Here is a 12,946-nt window from a genome sequence, read left to right as displayed (position 1 = left end):
CCTCAAAAAACCTCTGAGGAGCAGCTCTGCAAGGGGCAAGGTGATTTTCATTCATGTTAACTCAGCCTTTTTAATCACATCTAGGAAGGAGTCCAAGAGTCCCTCTGAAACATCCATGAGAACCCAGCCGAGGGAAACGTAGGCTTCTTGTGGGCTTTTAAGTCAATAAAACCCAGTGCTCAGTTGGTCCCGGGGGCCCTATCTGCAATGGGAGGGTGATGGCAATGTACTGAGCCCATCTGATTTCCCAGTCTGTTGCTTTCTTGCCATCCCCCAGCTCCCTCCCTAAATCACTTTAGGTGACAACCAGTCCAGATTGATGTGAATGTGACAGGGAAAGGCTCCTCCTTTCCTCCTTTAGCTCCTTGTGCTCACCACTCATACCGAGGTATCTAAACCCGAGCTGCAGGCATAGTGCCTGTGTCTGGGTGAGAGGTGAGCTGTCCTGAGCAAACAAGCAGGTTTCCTTTCACAAAGCACTACTTTACTCTCTTGGTTAGCTAGTTTGATCATCTGCTAATGAAACACTTTAAAATAAAAGCAAACTTCAACAGGTAACAGCAGAGAGAAAACCACAACCACTGTCTAATTAAAGCCTCTTTCTAATGCACAAAAACCAAGACCACCCAATGGCAAGGGCAGAACTGATGAATCCTGCTAAGGATTTCTCAAGCCTTTTTCGCCCCTTCTGCAGCACACAGGAAGGATGATCTTAAAGTATGAAACATAATTGCATCCCACAGACACGCTACTCATTAACTGATTTTTCATTTTTGAAAAGATAAACAGTAATATTAGACCAGTGCTGAATTACTGAAGAGCACTCTGAATTACCTGGACCTATGAATTAAGATATACATCAGATTTTGACCTTGCATCCATTCTGGTTTGAGCTGCTTTAGCTGGGTGGGATTAAAATCACATCAATAACAATACTTCTTTTCTCCCCCACCTAAAACACCAAGCATCACAAAAGATCTTCCCAGTTTCTCATCACAATGGTAGGAACCATTAGGAACTCCATTTTCAGGGGAAGGCTCTGGAAAGATGTAGAAGATGGGGAGTATACCCCTGTCACATCAGAGAGAGCTACAGGATGCATTTGTGTTCTTCAGCTGTCTTCACTCAACCACCTGCTCAGAGAAGAGATCATGGGGTTTGTAACTTGAAGACAACTCAAAAAAGATTCTGAATGCAGTCCGAAGTACCTAGTAATGTGGAGGGCCAGGTTGCTGAGGTGGCTGCAGAAAGTAACCTGGAATCCAACTACATCTGGCCTTCTGCTCACCTCCACATGGCACCTTCACTGACTTGCCATCATCAACACCAGTAACTCCTATACACTTGGCTGTGATATGAAAAGAGAAATAAAACGAGACACTTACCCTCCTTCAAAGATCTTGATCCTGACCGGCTCCCCTCTTTTGGTTACAAGAGCCTCTTCTTCTGATTTTCCTCTTTTATCCTCTTCCTTCTCAGCTCTAGTTATATCTTTTCGACCTTCATTAGAAAGGAGCGAAGGCAAATGAACCTATCTCCCCAAAAGAGCAAAACAATCATTGATTACATACAAAATCACTCTACAAGCTCCACAGACCAAACACTGCAGGCTGCCTCAGAAAGAACCAGCAACCTACCACACACGCTGCTCCTGACAGCTAAGTGCAGTAATTAGGAAAACATCTCAAGAAATGGGGCCTCTGTGTCTGGATTTGCAGCTCAGCTGGATATGTTACATTTACAGTGACCACTTACAAGCAGGGAACGTGCTTAAACCACCCCCTGCAGCACGGTGCCAGCTGGAACACCGAGGCACAAAGAAGTGCGGTGGCTTGGGGTCACTCTGAGCATGTGGCAGGGCTGTGGGTCCCTGGTCCCAAACTGTCCTTGGATAATCCTCTCTAAAATACGCGTCCACAAAGATCTCGAGAGCAGACATCTCTAGAATTCGCACATTTAACCTCAGCCCTTGGATTTCCCCCTCCACACATGCACACACATTCACACAGTTTTGGACTCTAGCCATCTAAACTTGATATAAATCACATAACAGTCAAAGCTCTTGTGTGATTTCCTTTCACCAAAACCCCGCTGCCAAGGGTGCAGTATGTAGAAAGCCAAAAAACAATGGGAGAAAATAATCCTCAACCTCCCCACGTGTTCCCAGGATGATTTTGCATTTTTCACCGTTAAACCTGCCACCCTTTGTTCAGCCCCAGCTTTGGTCATGCATGGACATCTCATCTCACATATTTAATATTATTTGTTAAAGTGTATGGGGCCTAAATATTACATCTGCCTCTGTACCTCCATGCAGTGCAAGGGGAACTCCCCACCTGGAATGAAACCTTGGGACATTTCTCTGCTAAAACCTAACATAACAAATAATGGGTCTCTGAAGCTTTGAAAGAGGGAAGCAGACTGCCTTTTACCCAGGTTACTTTTTACATAAATGCAGTAATACCTTTGAACTATAACTGAATCGCCCACATCCTCACTTCATATATTATTTCTGGAAAAAGGCTGAAGGTGTTTGAGAGACCCAGGGTTGGTTGTGAGAGGGATTTTGGCCTGAAAGTAGCAAACGAACTGGTAGAAGTTTAAATCAGAGCTGGTCATCCCTGACTCTTTACAGTCACTGGAAACAGTGGCAGCTCTCAAGAGTGATTCATCTGCCCTGCCTTAGACACACATCTTAAGGGGGGGATGAATCACCCAAGAGGTGCCTTTTTGTCTCCCATGGTTATAGAGGAAGCCACGAGTGACTAGCTCAAAGGGAGACATGCAAAATTTAGAGGGATGCAGCCCAGCCTCCCTGGCAGCACACTGCTGAAGCTACCACCAGATTTGCAGCAGCAAGAGGAATGGATTGACTAAAAAGTAGCTTTGCCACACTGAGGTCAAGCATTTCAAATTCATGCAGCGATTTCTTGAGCTCAGCTCAGAGCATTAAATGCACCCGGGACTACCCCGTGTCCTCAGGATCAGCTCACACAGATGAGACCACATCCACACCATCTGACCCACATACCCTTCCAAGACACCTCCTGGGAATGGCCCCCAGCCTGTCCTACCTCTCTAAATATGCCTGGGAATTGCAAGGGAGAGGGCTGCCAGCCCACGCCAGAACTGTGCCAGGGACCACTTTGACAATTTAACAGCAGAGGTGGGCTCATGAGGGTGTCTTTGGGCAGCGAGGGTTCTGTGCTTGGGGGAAAGCGGTGGCAGGAGATACCCAGAGCGCCCTGAGCAGTGTGTGACCACCTCCTGATAGGAGCTGTGTGTTCGTAACACTGCTAGTGAATACCTTCCCAGTTCATTTCCTTATTTACTGAGGAATACAAAACAATTGACTTTCTAGATGCAGAATGAGGTTTATTTATTGCAACTTTTGAAAGCACAAAACATAGACAGATGAAAGGCACCATGGAGAGCCAAAATCATACAGTCACTACTACCTCCTTTTACAATCGTGTTTAATTTACAAACTGTGCAAGCCCAATACAGTGTAATTAACCATCCCTACATGCATGTTGCAGCCTACAGTCACTTCAGAATTGATCTGCTCAGTAAATCCCACTGGTGATTTAGAAATCAAGCCAAGTACGTAGACAGTATACACAGTACAACTGCTTGCTGGTAGCTTGCTGCATGCATAATTGTACAAAATGTAAGAGCCATTTTACATTTTCTGTTGTGTTGACTGACAGCTTATAGTTACATAAAGAAGAAAATATTTAAGGAAAATAGCTAGAGCAGAGTTAACTGAAGGCTGAACTTTCAGCCTTCGATTGATGCTACTGCTACGCAGCTCCTGGTAATCGCATCTTCCTGAGTAACCAGCAATGCTACTTCCTAATTTGTGCCAGTCATACGTATTTTAGTGACTAAACTGAGGATTTCACTCCCACTGATCATCTAATTAAAAATATTTCTCTACTTGGCATGAGGTCAATTTGTCTCCATTGAAATTAACATGATTTCTGCAAAACCCACTCCTTTCAGCAGCAGGTATCAGTATTAAAATTTGGCTACACCATTTTCTAGGTGAATTTTGCAGGACAAACTCTAACTTTTGCAAACTATCATGAAAATTTTAACTTTTACCACCAGTCAGTTCATAGGGTTTTGTGTAAAAGGCTTTTGAGTCTTCTGAGTAAATGTATGCAGTGAAATAAGTATTTTGATGACTAAGGGCTGAACCACTCCTGTCTAGATCTGAACCTTTAACTTCATGGTATGAGGGTCTCTTGTATTTCTGAAATACACACTTCGTGTGCATTTTAGCACCATGTCAAAGAGCAAAGTTCAGAGGAGCACAGGCACTTCTATAGAGAATGAAATCAAGGATGGTACAACACCCTTCAGTTAAAATCCCTTGAAAAAGAGTGCATAAATATCAAGCATCAGTGTGGTTATTGCACTGCACAGGTAATTATCTGCCCCTAGGTCCCCAGAAATTCAGTCTTTTGGATTTCTGCAGGAGAATGATGGAAATGCTGAATAGAAATAAAGATTTATTGAATCATAGTGACTCTACTGTGTATTTTAAGACATATTTATAAGCAGCAGCTGCAGCAGTGATTATAATAAATTTAATATTCAGAGTTCATTTCATGATTCAGAAATAAAATGAATAATCCATCAATATAAATTGACTTGAGATGAATATCAAATTGCAAAATCTTTAGAGCAATTCTGTTTGCTAATCTACATGAACATGACCTGGATTAAAGGGATCTGTATGGTTCAGCATTAACCAAGAGAGAAAAAAAATTTGGCCTCAGAGTGAGATACAAAACACTAGGCAGTTACCAGAAGCATCTTAAAGACTTCTGTACCCATGTGGCCAATGACTCTGGTGAGCTCTGCCTGTGCAAAGCCGTTTACCTTGCTCCTCTTAATTCTAAAGACTAGGTATAAAATATCCGTAGATATCTAGAAAAGCAGGCAGACAGCTAAGGACATTAACTAAATGGACTAAATGACATGGCTGTTTTTACAAGACTCCATGTCTAACCTACTGAGGCACTTTTCTAAATGTCACTGCATGCTTATATGCTTCTTTGGGAGACTAAATACACTTGCAAATCTCCCTTTAATATTTTTAAATACTTTTAAGCACGCCTCTCCATGTTCATTAATGTGAGATCAGTAGATGCACAACCAGACAGAATCCCATTTCCCCAAGGTAATCCTTTTTCGTTTATAACATGCAAAATGTAGGGAATTATAACAGCATTTCTTAAAAAAAAAATAAAAAATAAAAAATGTTGTAAAGCTATTTGAAATATCAAGACACAAAATGCAAATCAAGTCTAATCCTTTGTGCTCGAGCAGTGGCGGTTCATGGTGCGGTGGTGATTCCTACATGCTCTTTTGATTACAAGGCAAGTAGAAACTGGAGAACAGAAATATGGCACATTGCCTTGGAGCAGGCTTGCCTTTTTTTTTTTTTTTTTTTTGGATTATAGTGGGTTTTAGCTTCTTCACTCTAAAAGTTTCACTGAGAACAAGTGCTTACCAAACTGAGAAAGGGGATGAACAAATTCCTATTAAACTAACTGTAGCAATTCCCCATCCCTCGTCCCCCTCTTCCCATGTATCCAAACAGATGAGGAGAAATATATAGGATTGCATTACCTCTGTCATTTTTGGCTTCCTGGAGCTGGACGGGACAAGCCTGCCTGCCTCTGGACGTGGAGCTGTAGCCATGGTGTAGGTTTCCCTGCTCACCTTCTGCTTGGACCTCAGGAGGGACAGGGCTGCTTTAGTGGATATACCCGGAAGGTTAGGATTATACAAGCTAATACACCAGCTGGCATACACTGAAGACCGTCGATCGACTTGCTGCATGTGATTTGGCTTTATGTAGTTTAAATAGCACCAACTGACATTAGTGGTTGTGTGGAGACTGGGGAACTGAAGTACCTTCTTCATATCTGTACCTTCTCGAGACTTCATTGCACTGTGCGCGACCTCAGATAGAGGTGCAGGACTTGGAGGGGTCGGTGGAGACTGCTCCACCAGCTCTTTGGAGTCTTCTTTCTTCACGGTTTGTAAAGGTGCCTTGCTGAGGAACTGCTTACCAGCTGGCTGCTTATACTCTTCCAGTGCCTCAAAACTCGGAGAACCTGAATGGGACACAGCTTGCTGCAAAGTACTTGGGATTTCCTTTGGCTCTGACTGCTCTAAGGACAAACTAGGTGGTGTTTCAACCTCAACCCTGCCTTGACTTTCTGTAAGAAAGTGAGATTTATCCTGCTTTTTCCCTTCCTCCACTGCACTGGGTGGCTTCACCACTTCCAACTTCTCTTCTGCTTCAGACACTTCCTCCTCTTTCACTCTTTTCTGCTGTTGTGTTTCCATTGTCAGCTCCAAACTACCAGCTGGAGAGAGCATCCTCTTGCTTCCACCGACTGTCGACGGGCCCCCTTCTAGTCCAAGGACACTGTCCGATGGGGAAGTGAGGGGCATATAGCCTTTTCGTTCTGGCAGGGGCAAGGGCACTCTCAGATACGGGCTCTGTAAAATGCTTCTTTGATCCTCTGTGATCATCTGTGCCAGATCAAAACCTAGCCCGTGAACATCAGCGCTACAGACCAGGGTACCCTTGGGTTGGCGATCATCGAATTTTGGGAGAACGATAGAAGAGGAACTGCACTGGGACTGAGTGACCAGGATCTGGGACAGCGTTGTGTACATTGCGCTCCCGTAGGACGGCATATTTGTCTGGATGCGAACGGGGACAACAAGCGACACCATTGGGTCTGAGCGTGCAGGAACAATGAGCTGAGACGTGGATACGGACACCGAAGGGCTTGTGGTGCGGGTCAGAGGATGCAACCTACTGTCTGAGCCATATTCTGTGCATGGGGAAAGGCTGGAGGTTCCTGCTGCCGGGAACAAACTGGATTTGATCTGCGGTAAATGTCCACCAGTTTCACCTGGCAACTGGAGAGCAAACTGAGACTGAAGAGGCAGAAAAAAGGCTGAAGGGATCGGTGAGGAGCTGGGGTAATGCACCGGCAGGAATGAAGGATGCTGCCTGAAGGGCACCTCGGCAGGGTGAGACATTAATGGAGGGGCGATGTGAAGCTGGCCTGGGTGGATGAGCGTTTGCTGGAGAGGCAGTGGCGGGGTCTGAAAAATGGAAGGAGGAATCTGAGGCATGGAGAACTGAGCAGAGAGAATGTCAGACATCGTGTGTGCGGCAAAGAGCTCTGCAGACTGCCCCGGCTGTGGCAGGAGGTGCTGGTAGGGAAAGATGGACACTTGAGGGGACATGTACTGCTTCTCATGCAGCGTTAGCTGGGGTACGGGATGAAAGACCTGCAGAGCTTCCGTGTATGGCTGGGTATACGCTGGCTGGGGACTGTCTTTCGGCTGACTCTTATCACTTGGGTAGGTGCTGTGAGAGGGCAAAGGGGATGAAGACGCTGGCTGAGGGGGCAGACTTGTCACAGGAGATTTACTTGAGGAAGGAATTGGATCTTCTGTCTCCGGCCGGCCTGCTGGGGCCGAGTCTGGGTCATGCTCTGGGTGTCTAGTGAGGGAAGCCTGCCTGACCAGGAAGCATTTCCGTCTCTCCTGTGGAGCCGAGGAGGTCGAGGGGCCAGGGGTGGAGGCAGGGGTGGATGACAAGCTCCCGTAGTCGAATGATTTGCTGCGGGTCTCTGACATCTGGGAAGGATGGGACACGTTCGGTGTCTGCTCAGAGGCAGATCTCCGCATCTCCCTGGAATGATGATGGTGGCTTGGTACCATCAACATATGTGAGCCAACACCAGGAGGCTTCGGGTGGGATTCAGAGGGCTGGCTGGTGGACTCTGTCTTGCTGTGATCTTCACGATCAAATGATACAGAGTGGCTGGAGCCGTGGGATATGCTGCTTTCCTGACTTGGACTTCTGGTGAGAGAGACTGATTCAAAACTGGACTCTCCGGAGGACTGAGCCATTTCTGCCAGCCGCAGCCGCTTCTTTTTTGGTGGGAGTTTCTCTGCAGGGAGCTGAGAAAGGGTTTGGCTTCTTTGCGGCCACTGAAATTCCTCTGTTTTTTCTGGCTCTTTTGGAGGAGGCTCTGGCTCTGTTTCTGGTCTGTCAGGCTCTTCCGTGACCAGAATCTCTGGGACCTGGATGTTGGGCTGCCGTACCAGCTTGGGCTGCAGAGAATGGGGTGGTCGGCTGTGCTGCGTGGCTGGCTGAGATGAATACTGTGACAAGGGCTTCTCTTCTCCCTCCAAGCTGCTCGCCTGCTCAATGGAGTCAGACTTCTCAAAGGAGCTCGTGTGCTGGATGACGGAGATCTCCTTTGAGGTTGTTCTTCTCTCTTTGCCCTCTGTACTTGAAGCCGGTTTGGTATTCCTGGAATGGAAGCTGGCACTGACATCAGAAGGTGCGGATTTACCCGGATCTGCTGGTGACTTAATGGATTCACGGGTTAAGTTTAAAGCGACATCAGATGATGCTGGGTTTGCAAACTGAGTCCCTGGCCCAGTACTGGAGGAGGGAGTGTCAGACATCTCAAAAGCTGGAGGGTCCTCGTCATCACCCAGACTCTTTTCTTTTCGTCTTTTTCGGAGTGGAGTAAGCTCCAAACTGCTCCCTAGCTTGTAATGCATCATCTGGGGCCACGTGTCAGGATCCACACTTTTCTCTGTCTCTGAAGAGGTATGGGAAGTGGAAGAACGAGGCTTTGAGAGCTGCAGTTCTGAACAGTAGTATTTCTTATGGGCTTCATAATTATCCCTTTTCTTATACCGAGCACCACATACGTTACACTCGTACATGAACCCTTTAACTTTCGGTCCCTTCCGTGACTTTTTGGTAAGATCGCTTTCCTTGGTTTCAGGCTCCTCGGGAAGTTTGGAAACAGTCTCTTTGTTTGCAGAGCTAACCTCCTCTGAGACATATTCTACTCCCAAAGGTAGCTCAATAGCTGGTTGTCGTTTTAGCATTCGAGGATGGGAAGAAAATGCTTGGCTGCGACTTAAGACTTCAGGCTCCATGATGTGATCATCAAATGAATAGCTACCTCTAAAGGTATGTGGGGAGCTTATAGTGCATGCAGCAGAAGGCATTGAGTGGCTTCTTAGGAGAGGCACTGTCTCTGTGGCACTGTGGGATTGCTGAAGTGACAACAATGATTGTTCGGGCTTAATTTTTTCACCGTGGGATGTCAACACTTTCGATGCATCCAACTGGCTACTGGAACCAGACTTGATATCAAACTGAAACGGTTCTCTATATACACCAGACTTTGGAGATTCGATGCTGCTACGTCTAGATAAAGAGCTTCTTCTAGGCTTAACACTATCTATTTCACTGGTATCTACAACAGCTTCATTAATTGTAATTAGCTTAGTGATGTGTTCAATAACCTGTGTTCTAGGCACAGATAACGGTACCATACTAGGTTTCTCTTCGGTAGAGAGGTGCGGAAACCCCTGGGTTGTGTTTGTAGATAACATTGCAGTCCTTTGCCCAATTCTACCACATTTCCCAAAAATAATTTCTGCATAAGATTTTGCATTAGTATTTGGTGGGCTTATCTGCTGCTCTGCACTTTCTGATCTTGAGAAGTAGCCTGACTCAGTACTCCCTTTGCTCCCAGGGCTCAGGAAAGCTTGTTCATCTATGACCTTCTTCCGTTCGCTTAAGCGGAGTGCAAGCTTCTGTTTTATAGTATGGGTATCTTCAGATTTATGGCTCAGAGTGTGGTCTGATGATGGCTCCACAAACTGGCTGCTGTCCTCAAGCGACTGGGACATACTGGAATGAGACAAGGAACACCGGTCGTGGCTGGAGCCTTGGCTCCCTGTGCTCAGCAAACTACTGGACAACAGGGTGTGCTTCTGCCTGGGGGAGAGCTCTGCTGGATGGCCCGACATTGCACCCGTTTCCTCCTCCGAATCTGTGCTTTCTCCTTCCGTGGGCTCCTCAAAGTCCTCCCCACCGATCCTTTCCATTTCCAAGCTTGACGGATACATCTCTGCTCCGATCCCTGAGGCCAGCCCAGCTTTTATTCGATGAGCATGAGATTTCCTATGTTTATACAAATTGCTCTTAGTCTTAAAAGAAAAGCCACATGGAATGCAAGGGTATGGCCTCTCACCCGTGTGTGACCTGATATGTTTTTGGAGCACACTTGGCTTCGCACAAGGCCTGCTGCAGTATTGGCAAATGTATTTGCCTGGCTTCTGAGGTTTCTTTTCCTTCTTGTGCACTTCCTCAGCTTGTTTCAAGGAAACCTGCGAAGGGCGAGGGATATAGACCTTTTGAACGGACGGCATGTCCTCTCCAGGAATGATCGGTGAATGGGAAGGTAGGAGCTGGCCGTGATGCGAGTGAAGCCCGGGTGATGAAAAGGAGCCAGAGGGACCTGGTCTTACTGGATCAACTAGCTGCCACGTGGGCCCTTCAAGGACGTGCTCAGGTTTCCCAGGAGACATAAATGCTGGTGACAGTGTGTGTTGCTGAAGCTGCGAGATGTGGGGAGGATGTTCAAAGGAGGAAGGCTTAGGTTGCTTCTGATGTCCAGTCTTCTCCTGAGATTCCTCTCTTGGAATCGGCAAAGAGCCAGAAAAGTGCTGCTGCGGTATGATATCTCGGAGAGGGGTTCCTTGCGAAGAAGCAGAGCTGCCCTGATACGTAGCTGCAGATGAAATACTGGCTTGGAAAGCCTCTCCTTTGGGAAGCCTCTTTCTTGGACTTTCCTCAGCCTTTTTTGTGCTCTTCTGGCTTTGTTCAGGATCCATGACCTTAAAAGGGTCTTTGAATGCTATTTCGGGAAGGTTTTGGCAGGCTTCATTTACAAATAATAAAGGGCTCTTCTGTAGATTCCCTGTTTTGCCTGCATTTGCTACAAAGCTGGAGCCGCCAGGAGATGGTTGTTGATTAAAGATTTTACTAAAGTGTCACTAGTTGCTATTTGATTCAAAAAAAAAAATGTTTCAAGGTCAATAAAGTTCACATTGGTAACACATGACAAACTACTTCAAAGAGAGAAAACTTTCCAAAACTTTTAGTCCAAATATTTTCCTTGTGAACTTGGTTAAGGCTTTAAACCTTGCCATTTTATTTCAGTTGACAGTGGCAAGTCTTCAAAGTCAAGATGCAACCCACAATGTGTCTCTTGTTTGTTATGCAAACCTTTGAAAACTTGAGACTTTGCTGCTCATCTCATAATGATCTTTTTTTCCTGTGCAAGGAAAATAACACTGAACGGTGTATGTCCCCCCGTGTCTTCCTTCTGTTCCACTTTTGAGTTCAAAAGCCTTGGAAAAGTATTTCCCACATTTCTGTAATTACATCCAAGAGAAAACAAACAGAAAAAGATTACTTCAGCATTTGTAGTTAAGTAATTAAACACTGCTACTTTTATAGAGAATAACAGTAAATATTTTGCAAAAAGAATAACTGACTGAATGTCTACAATTTACGAGACATTGCTTGTAATGGTAATCTAAACATAACTTCTATTAAGACAAACCTCAGGGACTTATGCTCAGTGTAATACACACATAACCTGGCACTGCAGCAGTAACCAAATACAGTAACTTGAAACACAGTCAGTTCTGAAAAATGTATCTAAATGGTTTCAAACTTGAATTCCTCCTAATCTCCTGCAAACATTTATGGTTTTACAATTTTTGTAATTATATTTCCCTTCCAAACAGACTACACAGTAAAATTGACTATATACAAAGCACTGCCTAACGCAGCACATACATTCGCTGACAAATAAAAAGCAAATCTTTTCTGAATAAAATCTGCTCTTAAGCTTGCAGTAATCTTCTGTGTCGTTTACAATAGCAGGTAAAGAGAAAGGATACACACTCTTTTACTGAAATTTTGCCTCTTTAATTTCCTGTCTTTTGCTACCAGACAATGATGCGAGTCCAACTTCTATAGCACGGACATTTCATTTGGGCAGAATGTTGAAATTGGCTGTCTATAAAGGCAAACCCTTCTTACAATGAATTTGAATGGGAGGCTCTATTAAACCTACCACACTTGTCAGCAAATACAGCTATTAACGAGACACTCGGGGAGGAAATACTCCTATTCCACTGAAATAAGACAGCATCACCAGCGGATAGAACAGAAAATGGGTGGAGTACTCCCAAAGAAATAAGGATGGTGCTTTTTAAGTGAAACAAATTGATACTTATAATTTACAATGAGACAGAAAAATAACATCTTCCTTATGAAACTATTTTCTGCCATAGGGCATAGTGCATTGCAATGACAGAATGGCATTGGTTTAATGGGAACTTGCTCAAAACCCTGATGCTTTCATCCTGCCCCATGCAGGTGGAGGGTGCATGGATGGGGCTGAAGTATAAACCACAGAAAACAGGGAGGCATGGGGGATTTAACCCCACCTGCCTGAGATTTTAGCTGCACAATAGCCCAGCTTCATTCAAGGGAGCAATAGTGAAAAGCCAGCAGAAGAGGTCAGTTGTGTTCAATACAAAGTTCTCTGAGGACTACTCTTTATTCGGTCCTACAACCCTGGGGATGCTCCACATTCAAAGAGAATAAAGGGATGTGGAGTGTAAGGTAATTTAATTTACCAGAGTCTAAAGATATGGTAGCACCATGCGATACATCATGACCAACTAGACTTTACAAGAGTGGTTAAGAACTGTCTATTCCTTGGATGGGATTGATTTCGTCTAACCTTAGTTGGCTAGAAGTCAGGGTTCAAGTCGTTGGACTCCCTATACTGTCACTGAGAGGTGCAGGTGCCAATGAGGAACCCCATGGAGAAAGTGCAACCCACATTAAGGTCTCAGCTCAGTGAGACTGACTGCCCTGAGATGTCATCTCTTATTGACTGGAGTAGTGGTTTACTTGAACTGCTGTAACACCCACGTCTTAGATGCATGCATGAAAAAATCAGTCCTATCTTAATGCTTCGTCTTCCTTTTTCTGATCCCC

General features: G+C 45.2%; 1 protein-coding gene across 18 annotated transcripts in view; it reads right to left on the bottom strand.

Moving 5' to 3' along the window:
• Positions 1-12,946, bottom strand: part of HIVEP3 (HIVEP zinc finger 3) — a 305,019-nt gene that overhangs the window by 57,624 nt on the left and 234,449 nt on the right. For all 18 annotated transcript variants that reach the window (XM_013095706.5, XM_038167234.2, XM_013095702.5 and 15 more), the window contains 2 exons: positions 5,644-11,301; positions 1,386-1,531 (listed from right to left, as the gene is read on the bottom strand). In XM_013095706.5, the coding sequence (XP_012951160.1) occupies positions 1,386-1,531; positions 5,644-10,758 (5,261 nt within the window). In that variant the 5' untranslated portion in view covers positions 10,759-11,301. The remainder of the gene's footprint in view (positions 1-1,385; positions 1,532-5,643; positions 11,302-12,946) is intronic.

Source organism: Anas platyrhynchos, chromosome 24, assembly GCF_047663525.1.
Source record: "Anas platyrhynchos isolate ZD024472 breed Pekin duck chromosome 24, IASCAAS_PekinDuck_T2T, whole genome shotgun sequence".
Lineage (NCBI taxonomy): Eukaryota > Metazoa > Chordata > Aves > Anseriformes > Anatidae > Anas > Anas platyrhynchos.
This window is presented reverse-complemented; position numbering and strand designations above follow the sequence as displayed.